This window comes from Triturus cristatus, chromosome 12, assembly GCF_964204655.1.
Source record: "Triturus cristatus chromosome 12, aTriCri1.1, whole genome shotgun sequence".
NCBI lineage: Eukaryota > Metazoa > Chordata > Amphibia > Caudata > Salamandridae > Triturus > Triturus cristatus.
Window position 1 is genome coordinate 577012747 of NC_140595.1, and position 23568 is coordinate 577036314.

The window sequence follows — 23568 nt, forward strand, 5'->3', positions numbered from 1 at the left end:
CACTTTCTCCAGTGGAGATAGCTGGTACCAGGCCTCCTTGGTTGTCTTCACAATGTGTTCTATGTCCAAGATTAATTAGAGTGACTTAGCATTGGGTGAAAGTTGGGTCAGCTATGTCCAGTTGCATGTAATTGAGCAAAGTCTGGCCTGTTCTTGGCAAACAGCAGAACTCCGGTCTTAGTGGGACAGTGTTTCCGGTGTGTGCTGGTCTTCCAAATCTAGAAGAGGTAGTGCTTGAGGCATTGCATTTCTAAGGTAGTGGAGACATTCATCTGTGTGCCAGCATATTGGTGATCGTGGATACTATTGTAGGCGTTTCCCAATGGGCTCTGTGTAGAGAGTTAAGATGATGGGGAAACCAAATGGATCCCTTGGACACTCCACAGCTGATGGTGACCTCTTGCAACCTGTAGGTGCCAATGTAAACAAATCGATATTGGGTGGACAGGTAGGAGAACCAGTGGAGGACATTACATAAGAATCAAATTTGATATTTCAGTGTGTGGATGAGAGTGGAATGATCAACAGTGCCAAAGGCAATCCCGCAAAATCAGGAGGCAGGGGTCACCGTTATGTGTGGTCAGGAGGGCATTCTCTAAATCTTGTGAGGTAACCGTCTCTATGCTCCAGCGTGATCTGAAACCAGATTGGCAGTCATGCAGGATATGGTTGACTTTGATGTGACTGTGCAGGTGTGTGTTGTCATCAGGGTCTAGTGTGGTTGTCTTCAGGAGTGGGAGGATCTGGCCTGCCTTGAAAGTTTCTCATAAGATGATTTGAGTGAGGGTGGGGGTTGATGGCAAGTAGCAATGAGAGAGTGTTTGAAAAGGTTTTGATGCAGTATGAGGGTAAGACATCACCCACATAGAAAGTGGTTTTGAGGGGGGGTTGAGGGTATGGGCCATGTCTCTGACAGATAGGGGTTTGAAGGAGGACTATTGTGTGATGCAGTTTGTAGGTTCGAGCAGTAGCCTAAGTAGCCTTGGAGTTTCTGACACACTGTTGGATCTTTTGCGTTTTTTCCACTGAAGAGGTTGCTGGCATTGTACTAGTCTCTGGAGTGTGAAACTGGAGAGTCAGGCAGGTTGAGGCAGTGCTGGATTGTCTTGAAGCTCGACTTACACCCACCTCCCATTCCACACTGATCTGTCAACTGTGACTAGAACCGTATCATAAACAACATATCCCTTAATCTAAAATTGTTTTGGGTGAGCACGCTGCACATAGGGTTCCATCCTTCAGGGCATGAATTGGTTGGTATCTGAGCTTCATATATAATGTTGGTGCACTGAACCACCTTCATTTTAATTCTTATTCATGACACTACAAAGTGGCTTTATTCTTGCTGAAGATTCCAAAGCTGCAATACATTTCCATATTACAGGATCCCTAATGTGGGCTTCTGCTTCGCTGTATAAAGTCTGTGCTCCACTTACGAAGGTAGATTTGAGGAGGGATTCCATAAAATCAAACACTAGCTTTCAGGTTGTGAAAATGTACCACTCAATCGAATTTCACCAAGGTTTGACAAGAAACATAGTTTTATCAATCACTGTTTCCGGTATGATTATTTTAGTCATGTTGAATGAGTTCATGGATTGTTTTGCTGCTGTGCAAAGGTTTGGAAAATAGCGAATTACAGTTTTCAAAATGTATCCACCCATTGTGTGGCTGGATAACATACACCTGTTAAATCCTACTAAGTTAAGTCCCCTGAGATACATATCAAGACACTAATGAACGTTGGGCCCGTAAAACTTGAAAATGGCGACGATGGATCACTCAGAATGCTGATACATCTTGACCTTTCAACCACATTTGACATGGTGAGCAACACTGTTCTACCCCAGTCAGTTGCTAATACTTCAGACAAGACTAACAGATGGTTTAAAATCCATCCTGGAGGAACATACCCATGGCAGGAGATGGCCCTCTGCCACATGCAGAGTAACTCTAATCTTAGTTGGATGAAACCTAGATAAAGATAAATTGAAACTATAAAAACAGTTACCTAAAAAGTTGAGAAATGGATGGGGGAAACATGCTCAAACTAAACAGTTCTATAACTAAAATTCTGGTCGAGAGTCCAGCACACCGCCTCAAAAAATTGACACCCTTGCCCCCCCTCTACCCAAGTCAAACCCAAATAATGTTTTGCAGAACAGGTTCCCTTCAAAGTAGACTAAAGTCCACCTCATTCCTACAAAATACTTCTAGATGGCTCGGATGATGAAGTCGGATAAAGAGTACAATATACAGGCAAACGAAAGAACATTTATGTAATACATTCTCAGGCAGGCTACATAAGTACACTAGCTGTTATATTTACTTCAATTTATGTCACTTTTGTTAAAAAGAAGTCCTATCACATAGGTGGACTGACTTCCTTTTATTTAAGTGTATTTCCTTATTTGATGCAGTGTTTTGCACTGCTTTTCAACAAAAACAGTAAATAATGACTTTCAGTTTAGCTCAAAACAATTTTGGAAATACTAGTGGTTAAAAACGCCAAAATCATAAAACTGGAGTCAAATATGTGTTGTGTTTGAACTCAGTTGTGGTTTGCTTTTTAATCATTTCTACATTGCCAAACTCAAAGGGCTACCTTATGTTGGGTCAGTACCTGTAAACTTAGCAGAAAAGCACTTTACTATAACGTTAACGTTCAATCTGAAAATACAGTGGATATCATGAATCTAAAAGCAATATCAGAAAACTGTGGAGAGGCACTGTGTATTTGCAATCTAGAGAAAAAGATGTTTGTTGACTAGCAAACTGGTGTAGTAGGAGGATGTCATACAGCATAGTTTGTTGGGAGCAAAATCCAACAGAGTGCAATGTACATGTCTCAGATACCTGAGTAGAACAATCTTTGTAGGCCTCCACCCGAAAGATGCAACAGTTAGTTTTTTAAAAGATAGAGACAAGCTATGCTTGTAAACAAAAGTCTCCTCCAGCAGACTTTTGTACACAGTTTTACGATAACATGACTAGCCCATTTAACAACACTCCTCTCTTCTACAAGTATCACACAGAGGTCTGGTGACACAGGGCTTTTTCTCCACAAATGCATGCACTGAGTAAAACGCATTGTCCCAATATTTTCTTTCATTTTACACCGGTCCACCCCCTCGACTCCCAAAGACAAATTTGCAGAAAATTAATATCTCAGTCTTCATCATCAGAATCCATGACTTTTCTTCTGTTAAACTAAAAAACAAAACAAAAAGTTATCAACCTAAATGCGTATCGGCAGACAGGTACAGATAACAATGCAATTAGTCCTTCACCTACATTTATGCACGTGGATGAAAAAATATGGGGTTTTACATGATAATTTATTTTAATTTAGATTAGTATAACTGAAATATTTGTTTTTCATATCTCAATCAGCTGTTGATGTACAGCCTGGCTTGCATGAGACGCTTGTATGGTCTTATCAACCCAGCAATTTGGAACCTCTTCTTACTTGCACACTTGATTACTGAAGGCATTTACCATCAGTGGGGATTAAATGGAAAATAAATATTGAGATAACTAAGCAGATACAACATTCATAACAACTTTGTTTCTATTACCATATCTGAAAACATTAAGCTGAAGGATCAACACCATCAGACTAGTCTTAGTCAATAAAATGTACATGCTTTTAGGTGGTTCTTGTATCTGCTGAAGAAACGGTCCACCTTTTGCCAAGGCTATCATCGGCTTTGCTCTTGTCAAATTATAAACATTAGGCATGCAGTTGTCTACCACCGAAAAGGTGGTACAGAATACCCACGCTAAGCTAAGTTTGGATTCTTTTGGCTCTCTTTCCCGAGGGTCGGGCACGGACGCTGTCGGACTTAGCGGAACTCCCAGGGATGACTTACATGGACAATTTCATAGTAGCTAGACTCTTGGGGACACTTCGCTCTAGCAGCTCTAGGTAGTGTTTGGTACAGAACTGCGGGGTGCAATGACCCAATCAGCAGTGTGAGTCTAAGGATGATCTCTTCAGAACGTACCGAACTTCACTACCTACAGGCAGCCGCTGGCAGAGGGTAGGTGCTGAATGAGCCGGCCCCCGACGCAACCCAAATAGGGCGCGGGCAGCCATCGGCAATACCTAGGAAGCCCTCACTAATACTTACGAGGGTAACACAAGTTCGGTACGTTCTGAAGAGATCATCCTTAGACTCACACTGCTGATTAGGTCATTGCACCCCGCAATTCTGTACCAAACACTACCTTTCTTTTACGCGGGTTACCCCTCCAATTCCTGGAACCCCCGTCTGTATCGTGCACATCCCTTCACATAGCTAGGTCCTGAAGAAACACCACTGACCTTCACAGGCTAAGCAGGCGTGAAACATGTCGACCTTTTTATGAGTCACATGAGCACCTTGCGCTCACTAGTGACTCCCTGACCTACCGGTCTTTTTACTTTACCAGGGTTCCCGTAACATTAAAATAGCGTATTTGGACACCCCGAGGTAATTTTATTCACACACTTTGCACGCAACCATCTGTCTCTTGGATCCACCACCATTTTATCCCGCACACTCGCACTCACCTATCGGCTTTTCTCTTTAAAAGACCTCCGATAAAGACACCCTTCGGGGGACCGTCGGGCATTGCAGCGCCGGCCCGACGAGGAGCAATAAAAAGCCCGATGATGAAGCAAGACATCCTTCGGGGTGTGTGAGGGCCAACAAGAGGCTACATTGAGTCCTCCCCTTCGGGATTGGATCCTTGATACTGGGGATAGTTCTCTGCCTCTTTTCTCCTTCACCCCTCCCTCCCCTTTACCTTTTTCCTCCCCTCTACACTCTCTCTCTCTCCTCTTCGCTATTTTTTCACTTTTCCTGTTGAGTAGGTGTTCACTAATTTTGTTTCACCTCCAACATGGAACAAAGTCCTCGTTGATGTAACTATCATTGTTGGAGCACGGACATTGGACCATAACCAGCTCCTGGTCCCCCTCTCTTTTTTTGTTGATATAGTGCATTCCCTCCCACTACTAGATCTAGTACCACGGCAACTACCCGAGCAGACACACTCTAATGTGTTGTGTATTAGGCTAGCTGGAACAACGCTCATTGAACCTACTACAAGGAACCCCTTTACCCCTCAATTTTTCCATCCGTTTTTCTATATGATTGTTTTTTTTAAAAAGTTTAGTAGAAGATTGCTTTGCGTTTATGTCACGTCAACAGTCTATTATAATTGAAATTTGTATTGTGATGTCTCTATTCTCAAGTAAAAAAAAAAAAAAAGCATGCAGTTGTACCTTGAATCGCAGAGTAAAAGAGGAGAAGAACCCCTCAAAAACGAAAAGTTAATGAGCTCGTCACTAGTTCCAGGCCAAATGAAATATAGCTCTACCGAAAACCCCTTTTGAGCACCTACCATTTTGTGATGCAGTTCTAAATCTAAAAAGCAATTTGCTAGATGATGGGGTCCACTGAGTCAATTGGCTAAAAGATGCACAAACAGGAGTCCGCAAGTACACTGTATTTCAGAAAGCTGACATCCAGCCTGCACCCAGATTCTCGCTCCAGGAGAATACACAATAAAGAGCAAATATGGATAGCGAAACATGATTTGCTAATGGGGCCTTTTACGTACTGTTACCAACTCACAAATTCTGCGAAGTTGCATATTAAAGGCTGCTCACTAACTGTAATGTAACAGGTAATATTAAATGATTACCACTGTAGTCCCCGATTAAGGAAATTGAATGCTCTTCTACCAGCCAAAACAACATGCACTTTGGACAGCATGAGGCACTTCATGAAAGAGAACTGTTAATGCTAGTCCAGAACGGTGACGCATAACTTTGAGAACAACTTGTTAATCAAGCTCTACATGAAATTTTCTACGTAGTCTTGACTTTGCTACACAATGGTGCACCCAAAAGCATCACAGCTTTCTGAAAGGAGGAAAGCAGCCAGCTCCAGGTCTTATAAAGGGAATAATTTGGATGGTGTAAGTAGACTCCTCCCAGTCTAAGCTGGTCTCGCAGTCTACTATTTGTGGGCTGTGAGACAAAGGGGCTCATAGGCTACGGTGCTTCCCCTACCTATCCCCACATGAATAGCAATAACAGCAGACATTCAACCAAAACAAATCCTAGTACTTTCTCTGAATGCCTGTCTCAAAAGGCTGAAAAATGACTCCCTGGCCTTACTAAACATTAATTTAGGAAGACAATTGATCTTACAAGGGAAAAACTGATATGCAAGTATATCTGGTCCAAAAAAGACTGGGGGAAGAAAAGTAGTAACAATAGGTAGATGTGATGTTTTTCAGAGGGGTTTTAAGAAATTTTAAGAGCGAAGTTCGAGTTGTCGACTATGTTACTAAGAACCCAGTGTTAAAAAAAAAAAATCCCGGTATTCAATTTTTACCCATCTTTAATATTACATTATGTATGTCCCTAATACATTATCTGCAGATGCTTTCTACATCTATGCCGGCACAGAGGAATAACGGGAGAGCCATACATATCACTGCTTGCTTTCTGCCATCTCCCTTGGATCTGAAAAGATTTGCTTGAGGTGGTAGAAGGCAGGTTAGACCTTTAGCCACCATTTCGCCACCTCGATTGGGTCTCTGGAAACTTGAGCAAGGAGGTGAATCTTCGGGTAAGTGAGCAATTGTTCTGGCGACATCATAACAGTGTGTTATATGTCCCACTGTTGCTAAATCCTGCCAGTGAATATCCCGAGTCCCAGTAAATTAGTAAATTTGCTTTCACAATGCGCTTTATTTTAAAGTCTTATGAACCCTGAAAACTGTCCTACATATCTCAGATTAATGCTAGGCATGCAACCTCTATGACAGCTAATTAGGATATCTGATATTTATTCATCCTTCAGTCGCCATCTTTTGAAATAATGCACACAAAAAAAAGACTTACTCCTGGCAACACAATCATTCAGTATGACACTTGTTGCAAATAGGATATTCACTCTCTAAAAATATTGATGTGAACTTGGACTGTAGCCTGAAACAAAGAACTTCATTGTGAAAAGTTCAAATACCCCCCTACTATGTTCCCTGATTGAAAGATTTTTGCCATCCTCGTAATCTCTTGAGTTTTTGCCCATGTCTAACCCCATATCACCTTGCTGAGATACTAACATCTGACGGTTTTAACTTGCCACAGATGTATGAAATGCTGCAGAGTCAATGCCTGTACACATCACAATCAAAAGAAACCAAGCATTGGCATAGCCAATAGGTCTCGCCTTTGGGACCTTATAAGTGTTTAGCCATGCAACAGTTGCCTAACTAAACACTTATAAGGTCCCAAAAGCGAGACCTATTGGCTATGACAATGCTTGTTTTAACTGCTGCAATCTATTGAAGCCTCACGGAGAACATCAAAGCGGCCGCGAAAGTAATCGCGGTAAAGCGCGGCGCGCGCGCCCGCGCACATGCACTGTAGCTCTAGGCTGGCCTGGTAGCACTTTTTGGAGCCCTCACAAAATGTCTCGCCAGACCAGCGCATGCGCTGGGTCAGGCGAGACCTAAACACACCCTACAAAAAAAGTAACTAAAAATTAAAGAAATGTTTCAGGATCAGTTTACTTGGGCAAAAGGTATCCGGTATGGAAATCTGTGGTGAAGTTCACATCATAATGTAAAGAGAACTGCAAAACGTAACAGTGCCATTATAGAACCACTGAGCATTCACACCATTTCTGTGTTGATGATGGCAATACAATTAGCCAACTTTGAAAATATTAATATTGTAACACATACTTTTACTGTTGTCTTCTTATCGGTCTGCTGGCTGACTTTCTCCAAAATTTCTATCAGCCCTTGTTCAGATATCTATGAGAGAACAGAACGCTGTATATTTAATACAATACATTTTTGTTCATAACATACAATGTTTACTCCATTTATGGTCAATAACTGAAAATACAATATGACGACATTTCAGTTTATGACAAAATACTTAAGCTTCAACTAAATCGTTACCCAAATAACCCTCAGAATTAAACACAATGATCAAATGTTGAGGAAATAGATTATGTGTACAACCAGCCATATGTGTTGGAGGTAGGGGTGCTGCAGCACTCTCAAATAACCATGCTGAAGTTTCGAAGGTGAATGAGCAATAAAGATGGCCGTAAAACCGGTTTTATTTTGTCACATATGTGGTGCATCCAGAGACACAGGGCAGCTGTCAGACTATCTTCTGATAAATTCTAGCTTATTTTTTTAACATTGAAATTGAGGTTTACTTTTCTTTCTCGGACTGCAAAGTGAAAGTATTTTTTAAAGTGAACAATGCAACAGTCTGGTGTGAAAGAAAAGACTGTAGGATGTCATTTTTTCCCCACCCAACAAAATTTAAATACCTATAAATTAACTGACAAAATGAAAAGTGAAGCACAAATGAAGCATTTTGTCATTCCGAAGAGCGATGGAAAAAAAGATTTGAATGGGATCAAAATAAATCAGGACACCTTACTAGGTGATTTGCAAATGTCAAATATTTTCTGATACCCAATTTCCACATATCATTTGTTACGCTATATAGTTATATCACTAAAACTGCATGCCTTTGCACATTTAGTAGCCTGCTCAATGGAGATTGTGCAGTCTGTAAAGGATTGAGCTACCATACCATGCTTTAGTAATATACCTGCGACAGTGTGCTACAAAATGGACCACTAGTTGCATACTACACCCTTAACACTCTTGCTGAATGGGAATGGCTCATTTGCTACACTTGTTTTTGTGTGATGCTTGGATTTTTCACAATCCCTATAAATTCAACCATGCAACAGTGAAGCAGGACCCGCACTCTGAAAATTGTTCCAGCACCACTGCAACCAGCAGCAGAATACAGGGTGGTACTACTTTGTGGTCTGTGGCCCAAGAGAGAAGGATTTTATTTCAACATAGCATTTATATTTATTCATTCATTCATTGCACAGATTCGGTTGCTGTGGTATCTTTCCTCGAACAATGAAGCTTGCCACAGAACTCTATCAACTTTGAATTTGTAAGTACTTCTCTCTGGTCGTGCCTAATTCATGGTGGGGTTAACATGCCAAGCAGGTGACGTGGTTTCGATAAACCTCTACTAGAACTGGAATACTCAAAAGTGGCTGAAACAAAGGTCCGTGGTCTCCAAGTGTCCAACTACACATCAATCATATAGGTCTACAGGGAACACGTTAAGCTGTCCCTAAAGACGGTGGTGAAACCTAAAAGGATCTTATTCAGTGTCATTTGATGACTTGGGGCCTGATTACGATAACAACATGTAGTCAGTTGTTCCACTGGCCAAATTACAATGTGACCGCAGTGAAGGCAGTCGGAAAAATGCCTTTTTCCATTGCGGCTTGTGCTGTGGCCTGGAAAAGGACATTTATTATGTATGCAAATGTAAATGTAAATAAGTCCTATTTGTATACGTGGTAAATACTGCGATGTAGAGACTCGCATAGCAGGACCAAGTGTAGTAATGTCATAAATCAATGGCAAACATAACAAAAGATACCTGTATAAACAGGGAGATAGGGCAGATGTCATATGTCCCGAACCTCCCTGGGCTACAAAATGTTGCAGGCCAGGAAACAGAAAGCTAGCTGGCACAACTTTTATTTTCTTAATACCCATCCTGCCCCCATACCTCCTTGCACACCGGTGCCTATTTGCTATTCGGAATTGGGAAACAAGGCTGGGACAGCTGTCCCAGCCCTCCTTAGCCATCATTCTGTAGGATGAAGGAGGCCTATGGCAGGGGACACCTGATTCAGTGCCTTGTTCACTAATGTGTCTGGAGAAACAGCTGTCTGCACTGTGCAGCTAACTGGCCCCAATTACAATTAGAATGGTCGTGTTTTGATCCCCTTTAATGAGGAGGACATGGATTAAACAAAGGACAATGGCTAGGCTTAGAGTGCTTTTGAGCCATCACAATGCAAATGAACAGTCTTGCTTAGAGACTAAATAGATGGAGAGAATGAAATCCAACTAAAGCTTTAATTATGGTTTGGCACCCAGTACTCTGTCCACCAAGGTGGCAGAGGACATGAATTTCATCACCCTGATGTAGAACCGTCTGCCAAATTTAGAGACCACCAATGGCCCGCCATCATCTCGGCCGCCCTCTTGGAGCCTCCTTTCACTGAGCAAAATGTTTGGAGGACGACCGCCATCTGTTTTGACAGTCATTTACCAAACTTAACATTTTTTTTTGTTGTATAGAAAGAGGAAGTTTGTTTCTAGGAGGGTGGGCTGGGGGGCGGGGGGAGGGGGGACCGGCGGCGACGAATGACCTTGACACACTGGGAGTTTTCGCCCAGTGTGTGTGGATCACTTATTTATTTTACTTGCAGTTCCTCACCACTGTTTTTTTCCTGGCACTGACTGACAGGAGAAGAAAATACAAACGACATTACACTGGCCAAAATGAATAAGATGGGAGTGTAATGTATTTCTCCTACGCTTCCTACTCCGTCGGAGGAAGCTTTTCGTCGACTGTCGAACATGGGGAGGAGGTGGGTTTGTTCACACCCAAGAATTCCTACTGTTCCAGCTATGACCATTGAGATGACTGTTGAAGGGACTAAAGGAAGCTTAAATATTTCCTCCACATTTGATAATTGCGTTTTATTCCGAGGTATGCTTCCGCCATGGCTCCACAGCGTTCCCAACAGCCCAAGAGAGATTAACGGCTCCATGTACACCTTAACCTCAGTATAATAAAGGATCATCACGTGTCAAAGATGAACAAAGGTTTCCCAGATGTATGCGCGATGAGGTGCTCCCCCAGCTAGCCCCCGAGGCTATGAGATACCGGTGGCTCCCCACGGTTTTTGTTATCTAGACATTTATGTCACCCCGGACGCAGATCTCTTCTTTGAACGAAACCTGTTCGGACCCCTTCAACGTTTCAAATCTGATGCCATGCATTGGGGCTCTCTCCCTCTTACTCTCCTGGGGTGCGCATCCCTGTTCAAGATGCTTGCACTTCCGCGTTTTCTGTACGCATTACAGAACACCCCCAACCCAGTCCCAGATTCCTACTTTTCTCAGATCGAGGGTGCACTACGGGGTTTATTGTGGGAGGACCGTACGCCGCGGATAGCCATGAATAAACTCACCATGGGATGGTCTGACGGGGGCATTGGGCTACCAGACCTGAGACTTTATTATCAGGCATCCCAACTGATTGCTATCAATAGGTGGGCATTCGGCCCCCATGATGACCCCAATTTTAGAACAGATCATTGGCTCATGGGAAGGGGCGGCTACAACAGAGCGCTGTATACTACTCCCCATAAAATTAATTTAACCGGCCCCACGGCTCGCACGGTCGAGACTTGGCATGCCGTCACTAAAAAAAACACTGGGCTGGCATAGGCATTTGACAAAGGCGACACCATTATGGGAACAAGACATTTTGGGACAACTTAGTAAATGCCCAGGGTTCGACAAGTGGAACACTATAGGGATATCTACCGTTGGGGATATGTGGGTGAAGGGTGAAACTGGCCATGTTTGCAGAGCTTCAGATGAAATACCAGCTGGCCAACATCAAGACTTTCAGGTACTTACAGATTAGTCATGCCATATCGTCTGCTCTGCAGCGAGACGGCCTACTCCCCGACTCCTCCCCTTTGGAGGATCGGTTGTTATTGGATCCCATGGATCACAAGGCCATTTCACTCACCTACAGGAAACTAGTCAACAACCGTGCAGATCCGATGCAAAAGTTGAGGACGTGCTGGGAGAAGGACCTGGGTTTGATAGAGGATGAGGACTGGCGTGACGCATTGGCCTCCTCTCGTTTAGTGGCCATCCCAATGCGCATGCGACTCCTACAGCTCAAGATCCTTCATCGGGTCCATTTTGACGCTAACCTCCTGTTCCGAATAGGTAGCCGCCCGACCCGCTCTGTCTCCAGCATTGCAATCAAGTAGGCACCTTCATTCTCATATTATGGGAAAGCCCACACATCCAAGATTATTGGGCGAGAATTGCCCGTCAACTCGGGAGAGCATGCGCAAAGCCCCTGACACCATTTCCTCGCCTCTGCCCGCTTAATATTTGGGGGGCGACAGATCTTTCTCAAGCGTAACAGATTTGGGCTTTAATGGGATTTACCATCGCGAAGCGAAACATTGCACAAAACTGGGGGGTGGAGGCAGTCCTGATCCAGGGGGCATGGGCAAGATTTATGGATACCGCAATGATTGCGGAAAAGTCAGTCTTTAAGGGCCGCGGATACCCCAAGATATGGGATCATAAATGGGGTAAATGGAATAAATACAGAGGGGATATATGTATCTCCCCAACGGTGGAGCTGCAGAGGGAGAGACGTGCACCGATAGCCCAGCTGATGGCAGAAATGGAGGCTTCTCCTCCTCAGAATCAGTATTGGGGTGGCCCCCCAGTCTCTGGCCTCTCCTGTACCAGGAGCTGTATCTCTATATATAGGGCTATCGTCTATGATCAACTGGGTTTGACACACTCCGTGATTTGTAATGTTCCTTGCCTATTTCATACGTGGATGTTAAATGGAATTGTGGGAGGTGGAAGGGAATTAAATTGTGATAAAACCATATGTCATGTGCTGATACCTGGTTGTGGTTGAAAATCAATAAAAAGTTTACACAAAGAACAAAGGTAAAGATGAATGACAAAAATATTCGTAAAAAGCAAAAAAGTAATGTAATTTAAATTAGATTAAGTATCAATTATAATCTAGGCATTAGTGTAAAAAAGGAATACATAAAAAAGCGGATTATTTTAAAAAAGATTAGAAAATAAGGGACATGTTATGAATTAATAGTTTCATAAAATAAATGCACACGTACATGGAGAAAGGAGGGTAGAGGGATTACGCCCCATTATAAACATTTATTACCCACTGGCGGTCACTACTGGGTAGTTAAAGTTAGGTTAGTGTTTCCATAGGAAATGCGTTTATGATGCTAATACCTTTTGACGAATCTACACTAAACTTTCCAATTTTTTTTTGCCTAGTTTGTGCATGTAAAGTTTCAGGGTGATCCGTCAAAAAGGACTGAGGAGAAAAAAAAAGGGGGGGGGGGGTCCCAAAACGCAAAATCCCCATGCATTTTCCATAGACTGCTTTAGGCAGGGCTACAACAAAAAATGCTGAACTGATTACACCACATTTGTCAGAAAGCTACATCATGGTCCACAGTTTGTGCTTTTTGTGATTTAGTGTAAATCCGTTCAGTAGCTTTTGAGAAATTAAGGTTGAAAAATATTTGTATATCCAGACGGTTGGGTTCAAGCCCAATTTTATTTTTATAATAGGAGCATACCAATTAGCCCAGGGAGCAATTCTCCCCCCACCACCCTTGGGCCATCTCGCTCTCTCAGGAGCGATTGCTCCGACTGGCTGCCAGCAATATGAGAAAATGTTGCTGGCAGACATTGTTGGACTGAGGGACTTAGACCCTTGTCCTTAAATAAATGAAAACCCATAATATAAGGGAGCAGGGTAGGGATATCCTGTCCCAATAGGCCCCATGACGAAAACAAATTCGTTGATTTTTGCCAAGACCCCACAATACTTCTGCTGGATCCAAAAAAAAAAAAAAAAAACATTACAGCTCAGGCCGTGTTTATTTAAGGGGAGAGGCACGCAGCTCTCCCTCCCTGATTCTTTATAGGCCCAGGGAGCCCACCACCGGGGCTGTAATGCCAAAATAAGGGGGGAGGAGGTTGTGCAACCCCCTCCCCGAGACTTCTAAGGCCCCGGGGACCCGTTATCAATGTTTTAGATTATGTTACGAGTGCTACAATATGTGGGGTAATTAGAAGTGAATGGTGAGGGTGGGAGTTATAGCTACTTTTGGTAACAAGTTAGAGTTATCTGAGATAGCTATAACTGGTAAATCTCAGTGTTTTTGGGTGTTTAAAATGTTTAAATTGTCACAGAACTATTCACCTATAACAACATTTTAATATTTGTTTTTTTCAGTGAATTTCAACGTTATTTCATACATAAAGCTGCTCCCTTTGCATCACACATGGCTATGGCCGTGCGGAGCGTGGGGTTGGCCGCTTGATCAGTCAAGCAAAATACCCCCCCACCTACTGCAGCTGTGAGCGGCGTGAAGTTGGATGCAGGGTCTGCCCAGCAGCCATACCCTGCATTCAACCTGCCGCAGGCAGCCAGTCCCCTGCCAACTGAGGTGGTCATGTGGCCCTCCTCCCCAAGCCGCTAATTGCCCCTGGGACCCACTTTCCCCTGAGCATTTTGTTTTTAAAAAGGGTAGGGGTGCATGTGACCCTCACCTCTAGTGGCTGTGGGTGCCCCATCCCCTGTGGCTATCTTTTTTCCTAAATGGGTGCTCTCCTCTTTCTAAGACACAATTGGCATCGGGAACCTTCCTCCTGGGGCCCAAAAATATATCAGATGAAGGCCACCCCCACATGCCAAATTGAACCCAGGGACCCCATCCACCCGGCGCCATACTTTTTTTTTAGGGGATGGGTGCACGGCCCTCCTCATCAAGCCTCAAGAGGCCCTGGGGACCACATTCCCAGGGTCCAAATACATTATTGTTAGGGCAGGGGGGAGACTGACCCCCCCCCACCCTGTACCCAAATAGACCCCGGGACCCCATCCCCTGGGGCCTAACACAACGTTGGTGGAGGGGGAGCTCCGGTTCATCCACCTCAGCTCCTTCCTGGAAAGTTTCGGGTGATCCGTTAAACGGGGGCTGAGAAAAAGAGGGGCCCGAACACTCACAAACCCCCCTTGCAATTTCCATAGGAAAAAATAGGCAACCATATATCATTTTTTTAAAAAACACACCATAATTGCACCAAATTTCGCAGATAGTTAGATATGCGTGATTTTGTGTAAATCTTTTCACCCGTTATAGAGAAACTGAGGGCAAAACAATAGCGATAGCTAGTATTGTGGGACTCTTGAGGGGGGGAAAAAAGCACAAAAAGAATTTGGATTAGCTGAACCCCGTGGGACCAAGCAATGTAATTGGTGACCGCAACATGAAGAAGAGGTTGCATCCACCATTACAAGACTTGGTCCCCAAGTCCTGAAATATAAATTTAAAAACAAATGGGGGCAGGTTAGGGATACCCTGAACCCCTAGCCCTTGTGGGAAAAAAAGCAAAATAAATAAATGAAACAAAAATCAGAGGTCGTGGGATTCGTCATGGTCCTAGCGTTGACCCCCTTCATGTGTTTCCATAGGACTTCCATTGGAGTCCTGCAGGCCCCCCCCCCCCCCCATTGCACCCAAGAAAGGGGGGTTTCTGTGGCTGATGGCTGCGCTTGTGACCACCTGTGTGGGAGGAGGGCCTGGCCACCATATATCTCCTTCCTGCTTATAACTGCGTGCAGACATGCAGGCAGGGAAAGGGATGAAACAAGTGCTCTCGCTTGCAGGGTGCTGCATTTTCAGCAGCTTCCTGTGTGCATGAGCAATACCGGCTCCCGGAGGAGAAGGGGGGGGGGGGGGGGGGGGGGTCAGCTGCGACTGCGGGGAAATTAAAACCTCTCCCGCAGTCCCATAGCACACTGGGTGACCTGGGTGGGACCAGGGCACCCAGGGAAGGGAGCCGTGCAGCCCACCTCCTCCATTCAATTATGGCCGGGCCCCGGGTAATGGGGTACTCTTGCGAGGGAGTGCAATGGCTGCGGGTACCAGGCCTGGTAGGTATCTGGAGATCTTTCCATCCTCACACGAGAGACTAGATCTTTTATTACCATGCACACGAGACGTACGCTGGGATGGATTATTTTCTGGATACCTCGAGAATTGCACCACAAACTAAATCAGCTTAACTAGTGCCTTGCTCGCCATCAGATCACACAGCAGTGACTCTCACCGTAACCATTTCCCCGATCTGTCCGCCTTCCAGCAACTGGCGTCTACGAGACACGCTTTTACATCACAGCCACGATAGTGCAGCAGTTTACTAAATCTCTACAGGGCTTCATGGCCACTAATAATAACTGAGACCTCCGTCACCACCCTTTGGGAAACTCTGAAGGCGTTGATCAGGGGTGAACGATTTCCTCAGCGGATAACAAAATACGCAGAGATAAGCGAGACCAGCTATCAAGATAGGTCAAGGAACTAGACAGTATCCACAAAAGGACTGAAACTCCTGGGGTTTGGCGACAGCTGGAGGCCACACGTTCCCAACCGGCAGGCCTCGATCTTAACAGGGTAGAACATGCTGCACTCCGACTGTGCCACGCCTTCTATGTTAGGGGGGTAGATGCGGGCGACTGTTGGCCAACAGGTTGCGAGTCTAGCAACAAAAAACAGGAGTCTAGACTGCGATTGACTCGGCTGGGGTGGAACAGAAGGATGACCCACACATAGCGGAGTCGTTCCGCCAATTCTACACAGACCTCTATGCAGCTCAGGTGCTTCCTTTACACAATTCAGCCCACTCTCTCCGTGGAGCTACTAACGCAGGAGCAAGCTTCGGATTTGGATTGCCTGATCCATATTGAAGAGGTAGGTGTCCGCCATCTCTCATCAAAAACCACTAAAATCTCCCAGGTCCAGACAGTTTTCCCAAGCTTTTCTAAAACACGTTCTGCCCCATTATAGCCCCCACACTTACCAGGGTATTCAATGCCATAGGAAATCCTTCCGCACTCCCACAGTCAAAGTTAAGAGCCTAAATTGTGGTCACCCCCAAGCCTGGTAAAGATATGCAACACTGCGCTTCCTGCAGGCGGATATCCTTATTAAACTTCGACCTTCAACTGTTTACAGGGATCTTTGCTGCGCGTATGACACCTGTGTTACCAGGGAAGATAGACCTAGCTCAAGCAGGGTGTGTCCCCAACCGCCAATGTAGCGACAACACAAAAAGGGTGCTCCACCTTACTGAGAAAGTGCAGTGTTTTGACACGAAGCGCATGCTACTATTCATCAACGCGGAAAAAGTGTTTGTTAGGGTTCATTGGCAATACATGAGCAAGACCCTCCAACCTTTTGGCTTTGGCAACCAATTCCTTAAATGAGTCCTTAGCAACTACAATGGCCCACAGCAACAGTGTGAGTGAATGGATACTCCTCTGCCCCTCTTCCAATCTGTAGGGGCACGAGGCAGCACTGCCTGCTCTCCCTCCAACTGTTCGCCCTCTATATGGAGCCCATGGCCCAATGAATGAGATAACCCTCTCATATCTGGGGTTCGCATGGGGGAGGGCGACACACTATCAGTCTCTACAAGGATGACTTCATAGCCACTTGAGGATCCCTTAGCATACCTCCCCCCCATTCCTAGCCGAACTCCAGCTGTTTGCTCGAGCAGCGGGCTTCAAAGTGAATATACATAAGTCGCAAGCTCTCAATGTTTCACTTCAAACCCCCACGATCCTGGAGCTACAACGTTCTTAGCCTATTCAATGATCCTCCACATCAGTTCCCTATCTTGGGCACCAGCTCATGGCAAACACTCAGAGGACAGTATCCCTTAATTATAAAAATGTACTTCAGCAGATACAATCAGATCTGCGTAGATGGAGACCATATAGGCTTTTTTGGCTGGGCATTATAGCGTAGGTGATGGTGACCATCTTGCCGAAGATACCATTTCTCTTTCAGGACCCACCCCCGGGACGCTCCGTACTCTCCAACAGGAGATCAATTGATTTGCATGGGTGGACAATTGGCCCCGAATGCACAGGGATCTCGGTTACAGACCAGGCCTCGAAAAATCTACCTGCCCACTCGCAATTGTGAATAAAATTTGATCAGGTCGATATTTTTAGCACCTACAAGTCCCATTCGGCGAGTAAACTTAGGCTGCAAAGGAACAGGTGTTCTGTTCATTCAGAAAGTGAATGAGCAATAAAGATGCTACTAAATCTTGTTTTTATCTTGACACTTTTACTGGAAAGAGGTAAAATGCAGGTTTGTCTTTTAACTAATGGCTGCTTGGAAAATTATTTTTCTCACTCTTACTAGAGTTAGAGGTTTTTGTCAAGTGAGCTGTTTGAAGTGGTTAGTTATTTTTCCTAAACACATAACATTTAAATAAATAGCCTGTAAATTAATATTTAAAAATATAGCAGGACTTACGAAAGCACATTTTTTTAAATTAAGAAGTGGGATGCAAACAAAGAATTAAATAGGAGCAAAACAAACCAGAACACTTTACTTGGATATGAAAAAATGACACGTATGAAGAAGTGCAGAGTTTATGAAACACATTGGCTGTTTGGCAATAAATTAAATGTGTGAATAAAAGTATCCTTCATACAAGACTCTGCTGTCAGACACTATTATTTTTTCTCAGTAAGAATATTACAGAGATCGATATATATGCATCTCTCGACTGGGCCTTTGTTGCAGTTGTCGCCCCCCACCCGACTTTTTGCACCCTTCTTAGCTACTAGATGCTGATTTTCGACAGTGCACTGAGGCCTGCTAACGAGACCTCAGTGCCAGATCTCCTTCCCCAAAACAAGGCGTTGTCTAAGTGTGCTACAATTGGCAAAGGACTTTACCACTCCTGTAAGTCTAGTAAATGGCACCCCAGGTACCTAGGGCACGGGTACTAAAGAGGGTCACTAAGGACTGCAGCATATCTTATGCCACCTTAAGGGACCCACGTACAAATTCTGCACAGACTGCCATTGCAGGCTGCGTGACATGGTGCAAACCTGGATTGAAAACATGACGTGACACACTCCTGTGTGTCATGCCAAAGTCACTGTATTTAATATATGCAAGTCACCCCTACAGAAGGCCTTTGAACCATAAGGCAGGGTACATTATATTTTAAGTGAGAACATCTGTATGAGCAGATATGGCCCTGTGATGTATACTTCTATTAATAGATATGGCAAGTGAGCTATCTGAAGGTATGCACTGGGCACTTGTCAAAATGAGTTCCCCAGCAACATAATGGCTTCACTGAAAAATATGGGGTTTGGTATCAAACACCTTGTATTAATATGCTCACACTGATTCCAGAGATGGATGTATTAATACATGTACCCAGAGGGTATCTTAGAGGTACCCCCTGAACCCTATGAGCCTTCTAGTGTGCTGGCTGATTGTGCAACCCAGTCTGCCACCACAGATGAGTTTCAGACCCCCTAGGAGGTGAGAGCTCTGCTCTGAGGACAGAAATAATGCCTACTCTGAGGGGGGAGGTGTTATCACCTCCTTCCCTAGGAAGGCTGGTAAATCAGCATATCAAGATAGGAGACTACAAAGGCCTCTGCTGCCTTTGATATATGACCCAAGGCTTGCCAAGACAGGTAAGATGCCGCCCGTGCCCTGGGCCATCTGGAACCAGGACAGGTGGGAAAATTAGCTATGCAGACCGGACACATGACTAGGGTGAACAAGAATATAGAGATTACACTATCTTGTGTGTGGTGGAATTAGGAATTCTGGGACAGGGTGATGCCCACCCCAAAGGAAGTGGTCATCTGGGGGTTTAGTGAGCCCGGGAGTAAGTAGCCCACTGGCTACTACCCCTCACTCCCCTTAATGACCTTAAATGGAGTATTTAGGAAACGCCCCGATATCAGGACATCAGATTTGGACGGACACAAAAGAAGGAACGGACAAAGAAGACTGCTAACATGAGAACTGTGGAGCACAACTGACTTGGTGCCAAGGGGAGAGGATGTGGCCCGTCGGCTACGCTGCCGACTTTGGTGCTGGAAACCAGAGTTCGAGCATCGATGTCGCGTCCACATCCTGTGATTCTGGGCAAATCACTTAATCTCCCCGTGCCTGAATGTGTAATGTAAATACGGTGCTATGTAAAGCGCTCCAATACCTTCGGGTCGAGTTCGCGCTATATAAATATGCAAAAAAAGCAACAACAAAAAAAACCCTGCCAACCTGTCTGCTGCACCAGACCCTCTGAAGCAACCGAATCGTCCTGCTGCTGGGCAGACTCCAAGAAACCCGGAGGGTTGCCAGTGTTTCGCCAATCGTCAAAGAAACTCCCTTGGAGTAAAGGAGCTACTACCCTGCAGCCGCAGGCATCAAAGAAGCAAGCCCCGGTATTCTGACCGGCTGGCTACGTGGACTACCGGTGCAGCAGCCACCCAGGTAGCCGTGCTCCTACAGGTCAGATCAGTCCTCCCTCCAGTGTGAGGACGCCAGATCCAACAGGAGCCACACAACAACAATACCTGGGGTACTGGACTCAACAACAACAAAGACTTGATGTGTCCAGTCTGGACAAAAACGCCGAGAAAAACAGAACTGCACGTTGAGGGACTTGAGTGACAGTGAGTGTCCCATCGAGAGTAGCCAAGTGGTCCGGTTTGCCCTCTTCTGCAGCAACCAACCACAAAAAGTGAGTATTTGACTGTCACCATCACACGCCTCCAAGTACAAATGCACTTGCGCTCTACTGCCCGAGTCCAACGGAGGGGACGATGCCAACGGGATTCTCAGACCCACAGGAGCTAACCCCACCCTTGGGTTTGCCCAGACTGGACTTTCAGTCTCCACCTGCAGCACCCCTCCAACCACGAGTAACTAGCCCCAAAGCGAATGCCAAAAGACATCACTGCACCCGAGCCCCACAACCTGAGAAGAAGTGGACCAACGGTGTCCCTGCGTGCCAGAGGATCTCGAGGGTCGAGCACCCCTGTGGGTTTCCCTGGACAGGCCCCCCAGTCCCAGCTTGCAGCCTCTTTGCAACCGGACCGTTCTCCATTAAAGTGAATGGGACACTTGACACTGTAAAAATTCGTACCTCGAAAAGTACTTACCTGATTCAGATGATCTTGTCATCTAAATTAATAAAAATTAAGTGTTATTTATATAAACTAGTGTTGGATTTCTTTATTGATTGCTTGTCTCACGTATTGCCTTCATGTGTACAATAAATGTTTAGCACTACACTCACAAAAGAGCATTTGGGGTGCCATTTGCGCCTCTGTAATTCCTTTGAGGTTTGTCTGGACTCTTTGCACAGTGTACCTATTTTCGGTCCACTATATAAAGAGCCTGTTTCCTACAAAATATATATATATATTGTATGCGAGCAAGGCCAATGTTGTGGCCGAAACACGTCAAGGCAGATATTCCTGTGATGAAATAAAGTCTGTGAAAAGGAAGTTGGTGTCTCTGCCTGGTCAGAGGGGATTCCTTGTGAATGGAATGACGGGAAGTGGGGGACGGGGAGACAGACAGACAGACACACACCTTGCTAAGTTGCAATGAAATGGTGCTGCAATGTAGTAAATACGGATGTAGTTTTTTGTCATGTAGTGACATACATCACACCCTACTGTATCACTACTAGTACAAACCGATCAGATGTGAAGCTTTTAGACTTCCCTCTCTGAGGAAATTTGACGTGCACAGTTTTAATTTCTACAATGTTCATTGTCAAGTAACTATATCCTTGTGTTCCATACCCGATCAGCATGCTTTTTTGCTCAGTCCCGCACCCCTTGCTCACTTTTTGAAAGAGATCTTTTGTGCAAACTTAAGTGTACTCTATGGTGTACTCCTGAAGGGTGTTTGTTTTCATGTTCCTATGGAAAATGAAAATGCTTTTCATCCTTTGAGTGAATTTACCGACTCAGCCACAATCTAAGCTTCAACACCTTCAGAGAATTTGTACACCATTTTAGAACAGATAGCCACTTCAGCGTGATCCAATCATGGTGCCTCTGCCGATTCTCCTAAGTTTTGTTTGTATCCCATGAAAATGCTTTCCCTTATACTCCAATAGTCCCTCCAACCTGAAGCAAAAGGTAGAATTAGAGGTGGAAATTAGAACAAGGTGTACTCATTCCCATCTCTAGCATTTATAGTACCCCCATCCTATCGATCAAAAACTACAGAAAGTATGGAAATCTCATTGTATAGGATCCCGCAGCTTTAGGTTCTCTACTGTTGCCAAGTCTTTGAGTTATCCTGAACCCAACACCTATTCAGTCCTGTATACTGCCTACAGCTTCTTTGTTTTATTGTGGGTAATCTTCCTTTTTTTGTCTATCCTGATAGCCAATATATATCTGCCTTCACATTCGAAAGACAGCCAACTTGCACAAGGCTCCACCAGGGCTATACAGAATCGCCTTCTATTTTCCCCCAGTTGCTCAAGAAAGATCTAATTTCCTTACCTTTGCTCGTAGTTCTGTTGACATTCGTTATTTGGATGACCCGCTGGCCGCCTCAGATTCTTTTGACCAATGCACAAGTGAATCTTGGTATTTACGCACTCGCCAGCAAAGAGCTCAAAGACTCAAAAGAGACTTTGATCCTCTCCTGTACATTTATTGGGTCACCATATTACTTTCAGAAAGATGCTAGTCCGTGATTTCCATCCAAGTAGTTTTAAAAGGTACCCCATCCCACTACTGTCACTGTGTCCCAAATGTGGACCCTTTTTAGGGATGGATGCTTATTTTTGTCAATGGACTTTAGGTTATGCCGTCCTTGTTAAGTCTTTACAGGACCTCACTAAGAAAGATACTCTGGAACCCTTGCATTGGAGAAAGCAGAAAACCTGGTTGTCATTTTAAAGACTGCTTTTTTTTCTCAGCCTCTGCACTAGGTTTGCTTGATTGTTTTGGCATGAACAAAGTGTTTGCCCTCAAGTACTTAACCAAGAACATGATTAATGCAAGGAAACTCATATTCCTTTGCTCCGGAATCTATTGCTGCAGGATCACCCCCATATTTATGTGCAGTGGCAACTGTTGCCCACAAGGTTGAAGTGTCATAAATTAAATTCTGCTGTGCTCTTCAGTTAAACTTGCTAATTCTCATTCAGCTTTCTTGCTCAAAAATAAAATGGAGCATATATCAATGGCTCGTATGTCTAATTAGACTTCTGTCTACTTCCCAGGATACTCTCGTAAGATACCTTGTGTACATTCCGGCCTCATTGTTCCCTACTTCAAAAGATGGTGAACTCCATGATTATATGATTATTCATTAACACCTGTGCACCCCGAAAAGCTCCGTATCAACTTCAGAGATACATCATTAACAAACTGTAGTATTGTGCTTTCTGTTGATGGGTCCTGACTCAAACAATTATGCTGTGTTCATACAAACTCAAGTAGATTAAAGTACATGTCTTCCCCAAGCATACTCTGCCTAGATGGCTGAGCTTCTCGTCCTTCTAACAGCTTGTATCTGTAGCTGCAAATCAGAGTCTCACCAATTCAAAGTATGCATTTGTGGTAACCTGGGACTTCAGCCTGCAATGTCGACAAAGGGGTTTTCTCAAATCTGCAGGTACACTTATCAAAAACTGCACATATGTGAAGAATCTCCTTCAGGCTTTGCAGCTTCTGCAATGGGTTATTGTGGTAAACTGTACCACACATTGAAGAATCATGTGTCTTATGGTTTTGCTGATTCCACAAGTAAGACTGTATCTGTATCCTTATCCCATTTCTCGAGTGAAAAATGCAGCTCTCTCTTACCTCCGAGGAAATGGCCCAGGGCATTTCCAGAGACGACCCTATCCTCATGTATCCAGATCCCACTGCATATGGGCAAAAAACAGAAACGGCCATTGAATCTGAGGACACGGATACAGGACCATACAGATTGAGCTCACCATAATTTGTGAATT

The 23568-nt window shown here is 44.5% G+C and overlaps 1 protein-coding gene across 1 annotated transcript in view; it reads right to left on the bottom strand.

Moving 5' to 3' along the window:
• Positions 1-2254: 2254 nt before the first annotated feature.
• Positions 2255-23568, bottom strand: part of PDCD5 (programmed cell death 5) — a 55624-nt gene continuing 34310 nt past the window's right edge. The window contains exons 5-6 of the mRNA XM_085639685.1: positions 7753-7824; positions 2255-3210 (exon numbers count right to left, since the gene is read on the bottom strand). Of these exons, the coding sequence (XP_085495811.1) occupies positions 3169-3210; positions 7753-7824 (114 nt within the window). The 3' untranslated portion in view covers positions 2255-3168. The remainder of the gene's footprint in view (positions 3211-7752; positions 7825-23568) is intronic.